Consider the following 20806-nt stretch of genomic DNA (forward strand, 5'->3'; position numbering starts at 1 on the left):
AACAAGATTCACAAAAACAGAAACTAAACTAAAACAAGATTTTTCCTTAGAACATAAACATTCAGAGGAGGGCATTCAAGATTCTTAATTAGTTTTAAAAGTGTATATGTGTGTGAAATAGAGATTTAAGCCTTTACTTAGTAATGTTTCTTCTTTTCTGGTAAACACGTCTCAGCCTCCTTCCCTCCAACAAGCCTAGTGATTATAACAGGAAGTAACAGATTCAGATCAATATTTAACAACAAAAATGTTGTATTCATTGATTCCTTCTAGGATGGCCCCAGAGGTTGCAGCAGTAGAGAAGAATGGTGGCTACAACCAACTCTGTGATATCTGGGCAGTAGGAATAACAGCAATTGAACTTGGAGAACTTCAACCACCTATGTTTGATCTCCACCCAATGAGGTGTTCTCATTATTTATAATTATCCAGTTTTTGATCAAGTCTATGGGGAAGGTGAAATGCTGATAACTCAGCATCAAGCTCATTTTTAAGAATGAAAAATAGTAAAGGTGTTGTAAGGGATTTAGGGATAATCTCATCCAAAACCTATTGTGGGCTAGTCCGAAGATAGTTTTCTCAATTCATTTTTCACAATTACAGATCAAGCTCCTTGTTCTGCTCTTCTTCTCCTTCTCACTACTGTACTTGACTAGTCTTTAAAATAAAATTAAAAAAAACTGTCTTGTTTTGCTGCTCCTAAAACAGCATAAGAGTAAATTGTCCACACTGTTTGAAGCTTTTCCATAAAACAAATTTCCCTTAATAATCGCACTAGGATATGACAGTTAACATTCTTTTAAGACTTTTTGAGTCTCCCTGTTCATTCTTTTATCAATTCATCTTTTTTTTTTTTTTTGTCCTATGTGGAATTATAAGTAAATGATAGAATGCAGATGAAACTTTTCTAGTTATATTTGATTTTGTTTCTTTTTATTTTGTCGAGGAATAATGAAGAGGTGTCTGTGCTGAATATAATTATCATTTACATTCTAGGATGTATTGTCTCAGAAAAAAATATTTGAGGGCTTCTGAAAAGTTTTTTGATACTTTGAAGGAAAAGATAGATTAGGCTAAAATTGACACTTTAAAAATAAATGATATGAAGCTAAAAAAAAATTAACAGAATGGTAAAAGTGTTTTACTAACATAATCGGCAACTGATTAATATATACCATATAAGGAAATCATTCAAAAACTACAAGCAAAAGATAGATTAAGGTTTATGAGCAAGTACCAGATATGGGAATCTATTTGACCTCATAAGCAGCTAAAGATAATATATATTAAAAGATACCTACTTTTAGCTAGAATGCTGATAAGTACAGACCTTTTGGAAAACACTTTGATGTTATTTATTAAGGACAATACAAATGTTTCAGTGATTCCACTGTTTAGGGGATTGTACTTCAGAAATAATCTAAGAAAATGCTAAGAATTATGCATTTCAGGATAACAAGGGAAAAAATCTAAATATGTAGTAGTTGATCAATTGCTAATCTAATTATTTAGCAGTTAAGGGGAGCGGTTACATATATATGAACCAAAGCAAAATGGAAAATTGATTATTAATGAAAAAAATTATAAATACTAATGTAAATATAATGTAATTGGTAAGCATTTAGATAAAGACTAAAAACATTAGAAACATTTTTTTAAAGTTTAGAAAATTTTAAATAATAGAATGGTGGGAATATAGATTTTTTAAAATTTTTCCTTTGAATCATTTAATTTTTAAAAAGGAAAAATGTATTTGTTATGCTAAAAAAGAATAAGGAATTTGCTTAGAAACCTGGGATTTCTGTAGGAAATGCTGAAATAGAGCATTTTAGAACTTCTTAAATCCTCTATCATACTACCCCCATAGCCCAAAAGAAAATGGGTCACACGTGAGTTTATAGACAAAGTTCTCTTGTAGATTGGTTTGTGTATTTAATATACCAAGAGAATATGGGAAACCATTGTCCAAAAAAGGAAAACAATCAGGAAATGGATATAATTTGCCTGTACACCCAAAAGAAATATGGAGCCAGTCTTTGGTTAAATATGCAACCTAATGTTAGGGGAACATGTCATCTCTATGTATTAGAGAGTTATATACAATTATATAGACATGTGCTTAAGATATAATATGGGTTACGTATGTAACGGTATAGTAGGAAAACTCTTTTCCAATGTTTGGTAGGTTTGCTTTGTGAATAAGGGCTTGTTGGAAATTTAAAAATCTCCTCTGTAGTCAAGAGAAATTTTTTGTAGGCTTATAAAGTATTAAAAATTTAATTTCTATATCCCATAGTAGTTTTAATCATTGCCCACTTATGGGGTAGTCTTGTATAAATTCATTACAGAGTATTCATTCTAATTGTTAGATGTAGTAATTTTGATATTGTTCTTTAACTATAATTTTTATTTCAGGGCTCTCTTCTTAATGTCAAAAAGTAATTTTCAACCTCCCAAACTAAAGGACAAAACAAAATGGTGAGTTAAAGAATATATGTTTTATAGAATTTTACAATCGAAAGGGGTATAGATTCAGTTCCCATATTTTATAGATAATTAAACAGAAGTTCATAGACATTAAGCAGTTTTCTCAAAGCTACACAGCTGATTTGCTTGCAGACCTATGGCAAGGATCTAGATTTATTTTCTGATATTTCTTTTTTTTTTTTTTTTTCTTTGAGACAGGATTTTGCTGTGTTATCCAGGCTGTAGTGCAGTGTCATGATCATAGCTCACTGCAACCTCAAACTCCTGGGCTCAAGAGATCCTCCCTCCTTTGCCTCCTGAGTAGCTGGGACTATAGGATGTGCCACCACACCTGGCTAAGTTTTGTTTGTTGTAGAAACAGGGTCTCACTATGTTGCCCAGGCTGGTCTCAAACTCCTGGCCTCAAGAGATCCTCCCACTTCAGCCTCCAAAAGTACTAGGATTACAAATGTGAGCTACTGTGCCCAGCCCAGTGTTTCTTTCTTTTTTTTGGAGACAGTGTCTGTCTCTATCGCCAGGCTGTAGTACAGTGGCACAATCTTGGCTCAATGCAACCTCTGCCTCCCGAGTTCAAGCGATTCTCCTGTCTCGGCCTCCCAAGTAGCTGGGACTATAGGCACGTGCCACCACACCCAGCTAATTTTTGTATTTTTAGTAGAGATGGGTTTTCACCATGTTGGCCAGAATGGTCTCAATCTCTTGACCCCGTAATCCACCCACCTCGGCCTCCCAAAGTGCTGGGATTACAGGCGTGGGCCACCTCACCCGGCCCAGTGTTCTTTATAATCCAATATTCTCATAAAATTCAATACTTTTCTTAGCTCTTTGGCAGATTGGGTAAGAAATGTGGTGAGGAAAGAATTAGAAGTGAATACATGAAGATTTTGAAGAATCATCTATTTTTGCCCTGTATTCCTTTACTTCCATTAATTTCACATTGACTTTCATGGAAGGTGATATGAAAAGGGTTCCCAGATACCATGACACTTAAAATCAGTCTCTGTTGGTTTTTCCCTCTCTTCCTTCTGTAATACTCAAAATGTTTATTACTTATTTTCATTTTGATCTCTTCTTTCTCTTACAAAGTAAAGCAGTTTACCTATCTTTATAGTCCAAAAAGATGTCATCAATTGGTTAATACAAATTAAAGATTATTTTTCTGGTAATATCTTCCCCATGCATTTAATAAAAGAAGCCGTGCGAGTAAGTTTCCGAATTCTTAAATTCTGGAATTCTTTATCTAGATTACATGGATCTTTGAGGATCTGTGAGCCCCCAAAATTCTGTATGTATATCCATTTTTCTGAGAAGACAGTCTATAGCTTATTTCAGATTCTAAGAGGCCCTTCTCCACAAACAGGTTCTCAACCACTGCTTTATGTTTCAGTAGTCTGTCTTATTTTATTTAGGACTCCAGCCATTCTGGGGATGATGACAGGAAAGAATGGCAAATCACACTGTGTAGAGAAAGGAGTTTATATTCTGCTGCTAACAGTATTGACACTGGGTCCTTCCCATTTCCTGTTGCCCTAAGTTCCTAGACATCTGGAACTAAATGGTTTTATGGCAGAAATGACTGATATTCATTCAGGAATGAATGAATGTTCACTATAAATGCTAAATTCACAGTCAGATTTCAGAGCAGTTGTTACCATTGGAGAATCTTTGCCAGTCCCGATACTGTCTGACTCCATGTTATCTCTGTCACGAGCCATCAAATGCGATATAGTGATTTGATTTCTCTGCACAGAACTGCTGTGTGGTTGTTGTCATTGCTGATAAATATGGTTATTTCATCCCTTTAGTTCTTGTCCATTCTCTCCAGTGGAATCTTGGCAATGGTAGAAATACTTTTTTGTGTCATTTAGCAATAATCAAAATGTGATACCTTTAATTTATGTCTTCTCCCTTTCCCCACTTCATCAGTGAAGGTGGCAGAAAACTCTTCTGGTTGCTAAAATTGCTCCCTCCTCTTTGCCTTTTTTTCTAAGAAATTAATTAGTCTCTTTGGGATTTAAATAGTCTCTTATATTATCCCGTGCCTGCCTTTTGTGCCATCCAACTCTTTTGGTATAGCACAACATTTACATACTAGGTAAATTATGCAATGAGAAAAGGACATTTTGACTCCTAAGTAGTACCAGGAAAAGTAGGTCCTATATAAATGACACAGCCTATCCATTTCTGATTGTTAGTGTAATTTTTGTGGTTGTATATTACTGTTCTGTTACTTAATTGTATTTTATTTAAAAGACAAAACTGACACAGATGTTTCCAAGGAATGTATTGTACTTTAACTAAGTGGCCCAATAAAAAAACATGGTGTTTTAGACTTACTAACTGTTCCTAAGTTAATGTTATTTACTAACACCAAAATATAGTAGTGAAATATTTTTGTACATCTCTTTTTATTTGAAGGTCATCAACATTTCATAATTTTGTCAAAATAGCACTAACCAAAAACCCAAAAAAAAGACCAACTGCTGAAAGACTTCTGACTGTAAGTCATTGAAATTACAAGGGGATTTCCTGTAGTTGTAAATTAGACATATCAGTAGAACAAAAGTATTTAGGTTTTTAATATAAAAATGTTAGCGATCTCTTACAGCAGGGGTCAGCAAACTTCGTTTTTTTTTTTTTTTGGAAACAGGGTCTCACTCTGTCGCCCAGGCTGGAGTGCAGTGACACGATCTCAGCTCACTGCAACCTCTGCCCCAGCTCCCCAGGATCAAACCGTTCTCCTGCCTCAGCCTCCCGAGTAGCTGAGATTACAGGCGCATGCCACTACCACCTGGCTTATTTTTGTATTTTTAGTAGAGACAGGGTTTCACCATGTTGGCCAAGCTGGTCTTGAACTCCTGACCTCACGTGATCCACCCGCCTCAGCCTCCCAAAGTGCTGGGATTACAGGCATGAGCCACCATGCCCAGCCAGCAAATTTTCTATAGGCAGTTCACATAGTAAATATTTTAAACTTTGTGGGCCATACAACCTCTGCCACAACTACTGAGTTCTGCCATTATAGCCCAGAAGCGGCCATAAACAGTGTACACATGTGGGTATAATTTTAATACCCAATAAAACTATTTACAAAAAGAGGCGGTCAGTGCACTAGATTTTCCCCATGGGCTGTAGTTTGCTTACCCCTGCCTTAGAGAAAACTTTAAAATGTTGCCCTTAGCTAAAATGAATTACTTTTCTTGGCTTCTAATATGAATTTATAGAATACTCTGTATATGTGTGTGTATAAAACACTTTTATATTAGAAATAGTCAATGATTACAACAACCTAAGAAAGCTTTACTGAAATGCCAGTATTCAATTATATACGTCTTTGTACATTAACATAATTTTACAGAATTAAATGTATGCAAATATAGGATATACATGCTTTTTTCTTATTGTGGTTATGGGCCATACCACAGTATTCATTTGCATCAGTATAGTGATATGAGTAATGAATGTCATTGATATAGCCATATCTAATCTATATAATTTTAGAACTTAATATAGATTAGATAACTTTACAAAAAGAAATTACTTTCTAAATTTACTCTACAGAGGCTCTTCAGTTTTATATAATATGTAATTATGGATTCTCTGATGAATATTTTTACTAAGACAGTTTATTTATATTAGTAGACTCCCATATACTTGTCTCTGCTAGTTACCAAATGAAAAAATGAAGATAGCATTTCCTTTAAACCATAGACGTAAAGGCATGCTCATGAAATTTCATTTTGTTTTCTTTTAGCACACTTTTGTTGCGCAGCCAGGTCTCTCTAGAGCCCTAGCAGTTGAACTGTTAGACAGAGTGAACAATCCAGATAACCATGCACATTACACTGAAGCAGATGATGATGACTTTGAGGTAAGGAAGTGTTTGCAGTCTCATAGTTGAAAACAAATGTTTTATAAGGCCTTAAAGTTTGCTTTTTTTTCTTTATTTTCTGAGTCCATCTTTTCACTTAGTTAAAACAGGCTTAGCTACAGAGATTAATAGTGTAAACTACACCTTTCCTGCACATAATTATCAGTTGATACTTTTTTTATCCTAGTTCTCCTCAGAACTAGGATTAGTTCTTAACACAGTCTCTTTTTATGTTCTTAGTTTGGTTAGCCTGAAGTTTTGGTAGCTGAGATTGAAATCAGGTGTCCCTCTGCAGCAATGCAGCGGTGCTTTCCCTTTTGGTGATTGCCCTTCTCTCTCGACCTCAGCTTCTGTAGTGAGTTTGATCTTTCTATGGGATATATATAAAGAACATCTGTTTCCAAGGAAATAAAGGTTTTAAGAGCCTTGCTTTCAACTAAGGGAAAAAAAGCATAGCCACAACACATATGCGTATTATTTTTTCTGAAAAAGACTTCTTAGAAATCCAGCTGCTCATTTTTGTAGTTGAATTTGTATTAACAGAATACAAATAATTTTCAAGAATGAAGCTGAAGTTCCTGTTGGAAAATGTTATCCTTTTCAGTATTTCAAAACTATTAATTTCTTATATAATTAGTTGTAGGGCCATTCATAACTATGCTTGCCTTCTCTGAAAACATTATAGAATTATTTTTAATGTATTTTCTTTTTTCTTTTTTTTGAGAGGGAGTCTCGCTCTGTTACCAGGTTGGAGTGCAGTAGCACAATTTCGGCTCACTGCAGCCTCCGCCTCCTGGGTTCAATTGATTCTTCTGCCTCAGCCTCCTGAGTGGCTGGGACTATAGGCTCCTGCCACCACACTCGGCTAAGTTTTGTATTTTTACTAGAGACAGGGTTTCACCATGTTGGCCAGGATGTTCTTGATCTCTTGACATCATGATCCACCCACCTCAGCCTCCCAAAGTGTTGGGATTACAGGCGTGAGCCACCGTGCCTGGCACGTAATGTATTTTCTATAACAACACAACTTGTCAGGAAATCAGGAATGAGAGACTTCCTCTTCATTAACAGGTATCTACTTATGACTGTATATAGCACAACTATATTTTTTCACCAGTCTCTTTTTCTCCTTGTGTTCCTTCTTCTCCTTTTATGATTCTATTTTTTTCCTAAGTTTTTCTGAATCTGTCTCTTTATGTCCTTTTTAGCCTTTATTTCCCTTATATCTCTACCTTCACTAAAGGGAATTTTCTATTTCCTGTTCTTCAGTTTTAAATTATTTCCTATAAATATCATACTATGGGCCAGACACTCCTGTAATCCCAGCACTTTGGGAGGCCAAGATGGACAGGTCACTTGAGGTTAGAAGTTCAAGACCAGCTGGCCAACGTGGTAAAACCCTATCTCTACTTGAAAAAAATACAAAAATTAGCTGGGTGTGGTGGCAGGCACCTGTAGTCCCAGCTACTTGGGAGTCTGAGGCAGGAGGAGCTCTTCAACCCAGGAGGCAGAGATTGCAGTGAGCTGAAATTGTTCCATTGCACGCCAGCCCGGGCAACAGAGTGAGACTTTTGTCTTTAAATAAATAAATATTATAGTAACTACTAGCACTCATTGGGTACTCAGTGTGTGCCACGTGTTACGCCAAATAATTTCTGTGTTAACTCATCTAATATCAAAACAGTCCTTTGTAGTAGGTACCATTAATATCCCTGTTTTATAAATGAGGAAACGAGGGACAAAAAATGGAAGTAATTTGCCCAGCATCATATGGCAAATAGGAAATGGAACCAGGATTTAGATCCAGGCAAACTCCAGAGCCTACTCTCTTAGTTAATACACCATCATATCTATGTATGTATTTAATAGAAATAGTCATTAAACAGTCTTTAAACGCCAATCTTTATTTCCCCATTGCCTGGTATATAGCATAATCCTGTCATGTCGTGAGTACCCAGTGAATATTTAGTTGAATGTTAAATGAACTTGAAGTGGAAATATTAAATAAACCAACCATACATAAAATTGTTTTCTACTTGAACCACTGTTTGCAACTTGGGATTAATAAGTATTTTAATTGTTTAAAGATCCATTGTTTAAAGAAAGTAAAGTTATTCTTGCATAACTATTAGATATTACTCAGTTCTCCAGTTTGCCTTTCACTGGTTATGTAAATAACCAAACACCTATTTTTTACCACATTTTGCTGGGCTTCCCAAATCTACTCTACTTTCTGAATTCTCTATTTCTGTTTAATGATGTCACCATACTTTTCAATTCTTGAAATGCAAAACCATGTGCCAGGCAGTTGGGGGCACAATGGTGTATGAGACTAACATTATCCCTGCTTTTATAGTGCTCATAGTATAGTCTCAAAGGAAATTCAGAAATACCGATGACTAATTTACACATGTGATGGAATGGGAGGTAAAAGGTGCTATGGAGGGATATTATAGGGGCAGGAAAAAACTCACTATCGTAGAAGTGACATTTAAGCTGAAAACCTGAAAGATAAGTCAGAATTTGAGGAAGAGAATAAATGTAAGTGGCCTGAGCAGAGGTGTTAATAACATGTTTGAAAGCCTGGTGATAAGGGAGAAGGCACTGTACATAAGGAACTAAAGAAAAGACAGTCTGGGTTGGACGCGGTGGCTCACATCTGTAATCTCAGCACTGTGGGAGGCTGAGGCAGCTAGATCACTTTGAACTCAGGAGTTCAAGACCACCCTGGGCAACATAGTGAAACCCCATTTCTACAGAAAATACCAAAAAAATTAGCTGGGCATGGAGGCACACGCCTGTAGTCCCAGCTACTCAGAAGGCTGAGTCTGGAAAATCGCTTGAGTCTGGGAAGCAAAGGTTGCAGTGAGCCGAGATCGCGTCTCTGCACTCCAACCTGGGTGACAGGATGAGACCCTGTCTCAGAGGAAGAATAAAAGAGAGAGAATGAGAGAGAAAGAAAAGTCAGTCTGAATAGAGCAGAAAATAGGGAAGAAGGAAGTGATAGAAGATAACGATACAGAGCTAAATACCGTCTATCAAACTGTGTTTAAAATGTTGGACTTTAGTCTAAGGGTAGTAGAAAGCCATTAAAGGGTAAGGGAGTGACGTAATCAAAATGTGCATTTTTTAAAGATCTCAGTGACTTCAGAATGGTGAGTTCATTACTGAAAACCTGTTAAAAGACTGTTGAAATCATACAAGATAAAAATAATGGTAAACTAGGATGGTAGAGCAAGGATGGAGAAAAGTGGATTAATTTAAGAATTATATGAGAGAGTTAATGATTGGATGAAGACATGAAGGTAAGGAATAAGAAAAGAATTACTACCAGATTTTGACTTGAGCGGTTGGATGGATATAACCATTTACTAAGATAGGAACACTATGGTAAAATCAGGTTTGGGAAGAAACCTGTGTTTTATACTGAAGAAGATGTTGCATAGAACTTCCAAATGGAAATGTCTAGTAAGGAGCTAAATATGTCATTGTAGCTTGGAAAGAAAAGTTTGGATTAAAAGTACAGGTTTGAGGCTGGGTATGATGGCTAATGCCTGTAATCCCAGCAGTTTAGGAGGGCCTAAGGTGGGAGGATCACTTGAGCCAAGGAGTTGGAGACCCACCTGGGCAACACAGTGAGACCCTGTCTCTACAAAAAAATTTTAAAAATTAGCAAGGCTTGGTGGCGGGTACCTGTAGTCCCAACTACCTGGGAGACCAACGTAGGAAGATCACTTTAGTGCAAGAGGTCGAGGCTGCAGTGAGCCATGATTGTGCCACTGCACTCCAGCCTGGGTGACAGAGCAAGACCCTGTCTCAAAAAAATAAAAGTAAATAAAATAATAAAAATATAAATTTGAGAGTCATTAGATACACATGTAGTTGATGCCTTAAGAGTAAATGTGATCACCCAAGGGAAGCATGTAGAATGAGAAGAGAGCCTAGCACAGAACCTGAGATTTCTCCCAAAATTTAAGGATCAAGTAGGCAAAGGGCAATAGCAGAGGAGATTGATAAGAAACATTGAAAGAAGAAAGGAGAGTTTCAGTGAGAACATAGAAATTAAGTTAAACTAGTTTTTGGCTTTAGGTGGTTAGTGTTTGATGAGTTTAACAGGGATAATTTTCTAATAGAGGAAGGGGAGCTAGATTGACTGGTTTGAAAGATATGTATTGCAATTCATTTATGAAATTGAGCTGTGAAGGGAGGGATAGGGTAGAGCAGTAGCTGGAAGAGAATAAGCTGGAGAAGGATTTTTTTTTCATGCTTTTTCTTTCGTTAAATGCTCATAATACTGTCCAATAGACAGAAGAGTCAAGGGAAGCAAGATGGAAAGGCAGAGTCCATGAGAAGAAAGCAGGGAGACGCAACACTGCTCTTCCATTAGAGAAAGGGATGGTTGGTAATGCAGTGTAGCTGGTGATTTCTGTTTTCTCTGTGAAGTAAGTGGTGAAGTGATCTGTATGGGTGAAGGAAAATGGGTAGGTTTGAAGAACGTGAAGAAGGTACGGAATAGTAATTGAGGGGAATGGAGGGTTAAATGACTAGAGTCAGAGCTCAGATTAGATGAATTTTCAGTGTGTTCTACTGTATAATTTTCCTCCAGCATGATTGATACCCCAGATGTGTAAACGCAAAGGTGACCAGTTGAGTTTATCCAGGATTGGCATTTTGCTGTCCCAGTCTACTAAAAGATAGTGGGGCAAAGGGAATTTAGGATTTTTGCAAGAAATCACTTCAAATTATGTGCTACCAGACATAGACCAGATAAGGAGAGATGTTGATGGAGAGTGAGAAAGTAATGGATCAATGCACTTGATATTCCATTGGGAACGTTGAACAAGTGTAATGGGAGTAAGTGAGAGAGTAAACTCAAAACATCGGAGATTTGTAATATAGAGGAAATTCATGCATCAGAGTTGATGACAGGGTCCAAGCTGTGGTTTTTAGGAGTTGAGAGTACATTGAAATATATGAGAGTGTCTTTGAAGATTGGGTCAGAAAATAAGTCTAGAACAATGGATCCTCCTGGGGCTTTGAATTTATTTGGTGTGTTGGTGGGTATTGAAGTAAGAGGTGAACAGATGAGCCACTTTCAGAGCCATCAGTGAATGAGAGTGAGTCATCAGAAATTTGGTAAATAGGGGTTGAGCTGAAGGCCTAACTTCAAAAGAGCAGGAGGTTCTGCACAGTGGGTAGAAGTAGCATGCTTCTCACTTGGTTTACTACAATATTCTTACTCAATCTCCCTGTATCCAGTATTTCTCTCCTCTGTAGTCTCATACATACTTAATAGATAACTCTTAAAGCTGACACTGGCAATGCCATTTCCTTGCTGTAAAGTCTCCAAAAAATTCCTTTTGCCAAGAAACTGAGGTGAAGATACCCAGACTGACATTCAGAGCCTTTGATGATTGGGCTCACCCTCACAGTCTGTCTTTCCATCTTTGTCATCTCATCACCTAATCTTCACTGCAACCAAATAATAACCAACCCCCACTCCCTACAAACACTCCACAATTTCCTGTTATTTCTTACCTCACTTTGTTCATATCCTTTCTGCTATCTAGAATGCTTTTCCCACATTGCCGCATGTTTAGTGCCTACTGGTACTTCAGGGCCCCAGATGAGATTACAGCTTTCATGAAGAACTATACCCCTTCAGGTCAAAGTCATTTCTCCCTCCACTGGGCTTTACTAGTAGTCCATTTATCCTCTTAATGAAAAGTGCTTGCCATTTTCTTATCTGTGAGTATTTGTGTGTCTTACCTCCCTAGACTATAAGCTCTTTGAGGATAAGATTTGTGTGTGTCTTTGAATCTCTTCAGTATTTTATACAGTATAAACATGGAACAAGTGAAAAACCTTCCAAAGTATTTTAGCATTCATTGTATTTGTTTTATGTTTATCCTATAATTTACTAGTAGATATTCATATTTATCAATAAATGATAAGAGAGTTTGACCTTTTAACTTTATCATTGAAATTTGTTAAAGTATATATATTATGCTTATATTCACAGCCCCATGCAATCATTCGTCATACCATTAGATCTACAAACAGGAATGCCAGAGCTGAACGGACAGCTTCAGAAATAAATTGTATGTGTTTGGTTTACGTTTTCCATTGGTGGTTTTGGAGGGTTGTGCTGGGTGTTCTTGTATGTTTTGTAGAATAATAAAATTTTGGACTAATTAAGACTACATACTTCAACATATCAGAATACTTCTAAAATAGGGGTTGCTTTTCTGGTTTCAATGGAATTGCCTTGGTTTATAATTTTTGAATAATTTTTATTTTCCAATTATGGACATAATCATGCCCATTGCTGAAAATCTGCAAGAAAAAAAATAGAAAATTAACATTGCATACAATCACATCACCCAGAGCCAACCCATAGTTAATATTTTGCCACACTTCTTTCATTTTCCATGTGTATTTTTACATGGATGAATTTATACTATGCATAAAATTTCACTTAATAATAAAACTAATTTCCATATATTAGCGTAGACTTTATAACCATTCTGTTTAGCGATTGCATTCTGTTTCATTAATTGATTTATTGTAGTTAGCCAGTTTACTCTCCCTGCATGTTTGGGTTGGTTTCAGGTTTTAAAAATCAGATTAGCACTAAGATGAATCTTTTCTAAAGGAAATATTTCAAAAGAGAGATTGGTTTTTAATTTAATAAATTAATCATTGACCAGTGAAAATTTCCTATCAGTATTTGTCACCTTAGCCAAATTAATTTAGAACAACAGATTCATAAAGAAATTTTAGTTCTTCTCTGGTTTATTGCCTTAAATGAATACTTGTTCTGAGAGATTTAAAGTAGTTTACAGTAAAATAAGGTTTATGACTAACAAAATCAATAAAATTGTAAACCATACTAGAGGAAGATAATTCATTAAATATTTGAACTAATTAGAATTATTGGCAGTGTGCATTTTGTTTAAGTCTGAGTTTTCATAAACCCAAACATCTCTAGCTTTATGGGCGCAGCTTTAAAACTCTTAGTCACTGGAGAGTATCCTTCCCTTCTCAGTTGTTTCAATCAGGCCTTTTCATAATTAAGCCAGTAATTCAGGATTTAGTATCTTTGTTAGTGCCTAGATCGATGATATCTTCTTATGCTGTTCTCTCCTTTTATAGTCTGAGATGAAGTCTGTGGGCCTCAAATACTAAAGAGAAAAGTAGCAAAGTTGATATTCCATTGTAACATATTCTTTATTTTATGTAGTTCTGTAGTATTCCATTAATGTAGTCTATTTTATCTGTCTTTTCTCGTATAGTTTTGGGGTTTTGTGTCATATTTAGAAGGCTTTCTCGATTCCAAAGTTATAAAATAATTTTCCTATTGTTTCTTGTGTTTTTAGTTTCTTTTTTAATATTTAAAAATCTGATATAAATTATTTGGTAGAAGGTATGAGTATGGATTGCAACTTGAGTTTCTTTCTAGATGACAACTCAGTTTCATTATTTATTGAAAATGCAGTCTTTCTACTCATGGATTTGACATGCCATCTTTATTATATACTGAATTGCCATACATATTTTAGGGTTGTTTCTGGAAATTCTATTCTGTTGCATAAATGTCTGTTTTTGTGCCAGTAGCATACTTTTGATTATTATGTCTTGATAATATCTGTTAGAACTAATCCTACTCCTACTCTCTGCCCCTCCCCACCACACACACATATGTACCTTGTCACACTTATTTTTCATTATGACATTTGGCTATTGTGCCTTCCCCACATAAACTTAAGAATCAGCTTTTGTGGTTTAAAAAAAAAAAAACTGTTTTTACAGAGATCTTAATACTTTGGGAGAGTTGACATATTTATGATATTCAATCTTCTTAACCAAAATAGGCTTTTTCAGAGATAAGATCAAGATTTAGTTCTTTTATATTCCATGATATTAGCCCAAAATACTAATATCCTCATAGAGTGAGCTCCATGTGCTTAAAGCACCAGACAGAAAGTGGTAGAGTAGAAGGTCACTTTATTAATGACTTGTCTTTAAAACTTCTTTGTATTTATCAGGAGTGTTTTACCACTTTGCTTTTGTTTGTTCAATAGATTTTATGCTATTTGTTTCTACTTTGTTTTTGTTTCAGTGTTTTAAATTGAAGTGATAACTTATATATAGTAAAATGCTCAAATCTTAAGAATACTTCAGGATAAATTTTAAAATATATACACTCATATAGCTACCACCCAGCTAAAAATACGAATATAGAACATTATCAGAATCTCAGAAGTTTCCCTCATGAGAGCCTTCACAATCAGTATTCTTAAATTCTATACTCACCTGCCCTCCCTCTCCCCAGGCGAATTACTATTCCGATCTCTGTCACATAAACTGGCTTTTACCTGATCTTGACCTTCAGGTAAATAGAATCATACAAAAAGCACCCTTTTGTTTCTGGCTTCTTTTACTCAACATTATGTCTGTTAGAGTCACGTGTAGAAATAGTTCAGTTTTCACTATACAGTAATACTCCATTGTATGACCATACCATAATTTATCCATTCTTCTGTTGATGAGCATTTGATTTATTTCTGGTTTTGGGCTATTATGACTACTCTAAGCATTCTTACCATGTATTTTTAGTGGACATAAATTATTATTAGGAATCATACCCAATCAGTCTAAGACCACCAGGGACAAACGTGTAGTCCAACACAGTCAGGTTTACTGACTCCTTGCAATGAGAGAGAACACACACCAGAGGAACCAAACCATTCAACATTTCATCAAACAAGGGAAAAGAAATACACGATTTTGGGAAGAGTGGAGTTCAGGTGAATTTTAAGTGATGACTTAATGCAAAGTAGGGATGTGTATGAAAGGGTCTCTGCTGTTAAAGTAAACCCAGGAGTACGTTTCCTTGGAAACTTTTTGAAGTGTTGTGTTCAAATATGCCTTTATTTGAAGCTCTGCATCTGGATTGGAAATTGAGTCTGTTTCTCTGTGTCAGTGATTTAGTCCAGGCAAGAATAGGATGATTCATTCTTAATGTGATTTCATATAGCAATGTTTCTGGCAGTCAGTGATTTTAGAGAGAGAGGTTTTACAGAAAGCAGAATAACTCAGAGGGGGTCATTATATGAAACTTTACATGTACAAAATATCCTTGGGAGAAACATTGTTTCTTGCTGACTTTGCATTTGGATTTGTGTCTGTCCTTTCAGCCTCACTAATGGCAAGAAAGATTTCTTACTTTCTCAGTCTGATTCAGATATGAGTGTATTAGCTAAATTACCTAATTTTTTTTTTCTTTTTTTTTTGGTTTGTCATCTGAAGAGTGTATTAGTGGTTGAGCCCAGTTACCTAGGAAACCAACTGATTACAAGGAATTGGCACCAAGGGAAGATAGGAGGTATTCACAAAGAGTATAAGCCTAACAGTTAGTTTAGTTGTATAATTTTAGCTGACTCATGAGTAAATTTCAGCCAGGTGTTAGACTCATACTCCAGGCTGACTAAGGCTGCAAAGGGCAATAGTAAGAATAGGGACTCTACAGGTATCATAATAAAGAAGTAACAAGTATCTGTCAACAGTCCAAAACCTCCAGCTAGCAAAAAGCCGGGGGAAATGTGACTAAGAAAATAAAGTACTGTTGTTGCAGGTTAAAGTAACCAGCAGCTCCAGTTATCTTTCCATGGGTCTTGGGCAGACTTTCCACTTCATGTAGTTATCAGTTTTGGTACAACTGACTTGGGTGGCGGCTGTCTTCTTTTTGTAGTCATCTGCTTCAGAAGGATTCCTTGTCACCTCTTTTTGAGGTGCCCTGCTGGGACAGTCTTCCAGCAATTTAAGATTGGCATATGTCTCTATATTAGAGAGACATGAATACAGGGATCAACACCCTATTTTACCATTGCATTAGTTATTAACAATACCTGGCAAAATTCTATGTATTGAGTTTAGAGGGCAGTTTTCCAGAAGACAGTTTCTGAATTTTAATGTAAAGGTTGTTTCAGAGGAAATGCTTCCTGGACCTGTTTGAATGGAAAACCGTGTGTACTCTGAGTTCCAGTTAATAACTGGAAATGTAGTAAACGTAGTAACTTGAGTTAATGGCAGTATTCCCAGATGTATAGGATGCCCAGATTTTTTGGTTCATAGAGTTAATGAACTCCAAGGGGAACTGCTGTCACTTGACATTCAGGCAAAGGAGAAAAACAACAACAACAAAAAACCCTTTAGGCTAAGGAAGCCTCAGGATTTCTGAAAGTTTAACCAACTTCAGTTTGAGATTTCTGTTTGTCCTGTTTATCTTACCTGAAGGCTAAGAGTGATAAAGGCAATAGAGATTTTGAGTAAGATGTACAGATGCTCCCTGATTTACGGTGGGGTTACATCCTAATAAACCCATTTAAGTTGAAAATATCATAAGGCAAAAAAAACATTTAACACACCTAACCTACCAAACACCATAACTTAGCCCAGCCAGCTTAAACATGCTCAGAATATTTAATGTTAGGGTAGCTGACTGGGAGCTGCGGCTTGCTGTCGCTGTCCAGCATCTCTCAAGAGAGTATCATACCATATATCGCTAGTCTGGGAAAAGATCAAAATTCAAAGTACAGTTTCTACTGAGTGCATATCACTTTTGTACCACCAGAAAGTCAGAAAAATTGTAAGTCAAGCCTTTGTCAGTTAAGAAGCATCTATATTGTCTTACAAATCTGTTTAGTAACAGTTCTAGGGAGGTAAGTGTTTCTGTCTCCAGAGAAGTAATCACAGATTTCCCAAGTAGGAAGCACAAACTCAAGACACTTTTTTTTTTAACCATTGGTATAGTTGAGGCTTTTTGACAAGCTATATTCATCCTAAAAATAGACATATAACTACCAAATAAAAACCTATATTGACAGAATAACTATTTTTTGGGGGGGGAGGGAAACCTGAACTGTAGCATATCTGTATGTTCTTCTACATGAGTATTTTTTAAAGCTGCGAATTACAACCCAATTCATGACATCAACTCAGTTTTTTAAAAAAAAGATATGAGGTACTGCAATATGAAATTTTTATGGGTTTTGGTTTTTTTTAAGCAATTTGTGTTGTGTCTAACTACAGTTTTTTCTTTGTGTTCTGTCTTGGGCTCATTGAGCCTCTTAGATTTGTAGGTTAATATTTTTTATCAAATTTGGAAAATGCTTGGCCACTATTTATTCAAAATTTCTGCCCCAGTCTGTCTCCTCTGCTTCTGGGACTCCAGTTATATATGTAAGAACACTGAATGTTGTCCATAGGTCATGGAGGCTTTGTACTCCCACTCCACTCTTCTCCCTGTATCCACACATAAGTTTTTTTTTTTTCCTTCACTGTACTTCAGTTTTGTTTTTCTTGCCCTGACTTGAAGCTCATTGATCTTTTTTATACTATTGAGTCTACTAGTAAGCCCATTCAGTGAATTTTATTTCAGGCAAGCGTTTTTTGGATCTAGACTTTCAGTCATATATGTAATATACCTGTATGTACACATACATCCATATATATAATTTCTGTTTTTCTACTGAGCTATTCCATCTGCTCACTTACTGTGTTTATCTTTTCTCTTAAATCCTGGAACGTATTTATAATCGCTGTTTTGAAATTCTTGTCTGCTGATTTTAACATCTGTGTCACCTCTGGGTCTGTTTTTAGTAATTTGTTTTTAACTGGTTATGGGCTCCTATTTCCTGGCTTCTTCAGTTTTTTTTGTTATTGTATGTTGGACAATGTAATACAATGTTGAGAGTCTGGATTTTATCCTCTTTCTTTAAAGAGTTAATTACCTGGTATGTCTACTTAATCCTTTCAAGGCTTGTGTCAGGTTTTAGAGTATTCAGCAAGGTCTTTCCTCTGGTAGAAAGCCAAATTTTTCCTGGTACAGTGGGATCTCCAGAAACTCACAGCTCTCTGTTAGCCATTTTCTGAGATACCTTGCATACTCTGGCTTTGTTCTTGGTATTCAGCCAAAGACTTAAGAAAACCTCTTTGCATATTTTTGGAGTTCCTCCTTTATACAGCTTTCTTATTTTTGGGACTGTGCCCTCTACCTTAGCAGCGCCAAATTAAAATCCTTGTCCCTTCACCTGTTGAGACTGTTACTTTCTCTTTGGGCTCCATTTTCTTGTGTCCTCGTTTGGAAAGTGCCCCCAGGCAGAAAGTCAGGGTAAATATGGCTCTTATCACCATGTATTTTCCTTCTTTTAAGAATCACAGCCTTATGGTGTCTGTGGTGCATTGCCTTCAAACAGTTGCTTTAGTTTGTACACACACAAACATGCAGACATATATATGTATTACATGTAGATAGTTGTTTATACAGAAGGGTAAGTCCAATTTCTGTTATTTAAAAATGGCCAGGCGTAGCGGCTCACACCTGTAATCCCGGCACCTTGGGAGATTTAGGCAGGCAGATCAACTGGGGTCAGGAACTCCTGAGGTCAGGAAACCTCATGAGATGGTAAAACCCCATCTCTACTGAAAATACAAAAACTAGCAAGCATGGTGGCACACACCTGTAGTCCCAGCTACTCGGGAGGCTGAGGCAAGAGAATAGCTTGAACTCGGGAGGCGGAGGTTGTGGTGAGCTGAGATTGCACCACTGCACTCCAGCCTGGGCGACAAGAGTGTGAGACTCCATCTTAAAAAAAAAAAAAAAGTAATATATTATTTTCACATTTGTGCTTTTTATAATGCAGCTCTAGACCTGCTTGCCAGTGTTTCTGGTTGTCACAAAAATAAACCTTAGTTCATCTCTGTTTCAAAAGACTAACAAGGTTCTTTATGAATTATAATAGTAGTTCTTGAATTCAGATGTTTTTAATTATGTTAAATAAGTCATTAATGACCAAGGACTTTTTATTTTTTAAAGTAGATACTATATTTTATGGAATGTCTTCCAAACTTTTATTGAAAAATTTATGACATACTGTTTTTGTTTAATGTGATGAGTTATGTCAGTACTTTGTATTTGCTTTTTATAAATCTTGTTTTTAGAAATAAGGACAACTGGATCCTATTTGAAAGTGCTTTTTAAAAGTATTTTGTTTGCTAAGATTGTATTTAGGAATTTTGCATCTCTATGAATCAAGTATGAGTGTTTAAAAAAATTTGGAGGGCTTTTAGTCACATTAGATTTTAGAATTTTTTAATTTTAAATACTTTATGAGGAAGTGATAAACCCTCCTTTTCTCTGTTTTAGAATATTTTATACAAAAGTTACTCTTTGAATATTTTGAATAATTCTGAAGTCAGTAGGACTAGGTCAAATAAAATACGTATTTAGCAAAATATATCAGATTCCTTGTGACATTTAATTTCATAGAAGTCATTTGTTCTTTTTAGGTAATTTATAGGTAGTTTTTCTTAGTTCATCTCTATCATGAAGCTATAGCTTAAACTGTCTCAAAACAGAGTCTACAGCGTAGAGAAAATCTTTAAAGTTTTTACTTAGTCATTTACTTTTGATGAATCTTTGAAAATCTCTTTTATACAAAAAGAACTGTTTGTTTAATTTCCTTATTCCAACCAAGAATTAAGTAGAGATGTTAGGAAGATCCCAGTTTTTTACTTACTTTTGGTAAGCATAACAAAGGGATACTCTTGTAGTCAAGAAACAAGATTTTTTTGTCTTCTCTTCTTTCCCCTCTTCTTTCTCCCTCCCCCACACCATATACAAACTTGCCATTACATTTCTGAGATCAACCCTGAGATGCTGAGTTTCTACATACTTGTTATATATTTTGCAGTTGACAAATTACAATTTGAACCTCCTCTGAGAAAAGAAACAGAAGCACGAGATGAAATGGTAAGAATTAATTTTTAAAGCATTATTTTCACATTAAGATTTGAGAAAATTTTTTTGAGTTAGTAGTACTTTAGAAAACAAAGTAATATACTCTTTTAAGCATTAATTTTGATTTTTCCCATATTAAAGTTTTTAAAAGTTTATAGTTGTATTTTTACTAGAGTACAATGTAATACACTCTTTCTATCATTCATTTTAACCTCGTTAGTTTTTTGAAGGTTTTACTTGATGTCATTAAATACACAGAATTTGATTCTCAGCTTTAAGCTCTCAGGACCTTTTTTTTTTTTTTTTTAAATGATTCTGTTTAGTTTATAGTAAATTCTACATTCTGTATTGCCTTACTGTTTTTTAAATGTATTTTATTTGTTAATATAGTTTCTTTTTTAACCATTGCTCCTATTTTGGATTTACTGTTTAGTTACCTCTTTCCTTATCTAAAATGAAAAAAGTGGTCAGGCGCAGTGGCTAACGCCTGTAATCTCAACACTATGGGAGGCTGAGGCAGGTGGATCGCCCGAGGTCAGGAGTTCCAGACCAGCCTGGCCAACATGGCAAAACCCCATCTCTACTAAAAATTCAAAAATTAGCCAGACATGGTGGCATGTGCCTGTAATCCCAGCTACTTAGGA

General features: G+C 35.8%; 1 protein-coding gene and 1 long non-coding RNA gene across 2 annotated transcripts in view; one reads left to right on the forward strand and one right to left on the reverse strand.

Moving 5' to 3' along the window:
• The window catches only part of MAP4K5 (mitogen-activated protein kinase kinase kinase kinase 5), a 106651-nt gene that overhangs the window by 57104 nt on the left and 28741 nt on the right, over positions 1-20806 (forward strand). Inside the window, exons 9-14 of the mRNA XM_011999750.1 lie at positions 274-405; positions 2416-2478; positions 4906-4987; positions 6242-6358; positions 12381-12459; positions 20116-20174. Coding sequence (XP_011855140.1) covers positions 274-405; positions 2416-2478; positions 4906-4987; positions 6242-6358; positions 12381-12459; positions 20116-20174 — 532 coding nt within the window. The remainder of the gene's footprint in view (positions 1-273; positions 406-2415; positions 2479-4905; positions 4988-6241; positions 6359-12380; positions 12460-20115; positions 20175-20806) is intronic.
• LOC105553619 lies at positions 12233-20145 on the reverse strand. Its single transcript, XR_001008183.1, has 2 exons — positions 20098-20145; positions 12233-12694 (listed from the first exon to the last, which is right to left on the reverse strand). It is a non-coding gene; the product is annotated as an uncharacterized LOC105553619 (long non-coding RNA).

The sequence above is a fragment of the Mandrillus leucophaeus genome, unplaced genomic scaffold (assembly GCF_000951045.1).
Source record: "Mandrillus leucophaeus isolate KB7577 unplaced genomic scaffold, Mleu.le_1.0 Scaffold60, whole genome shotgun sequence".
NCBI lineage: Eukaryota > Metazoa > Chordata > Mammalia > Primates > Cercopithecidae > Mandrillus > Mandrillus leucophaeus.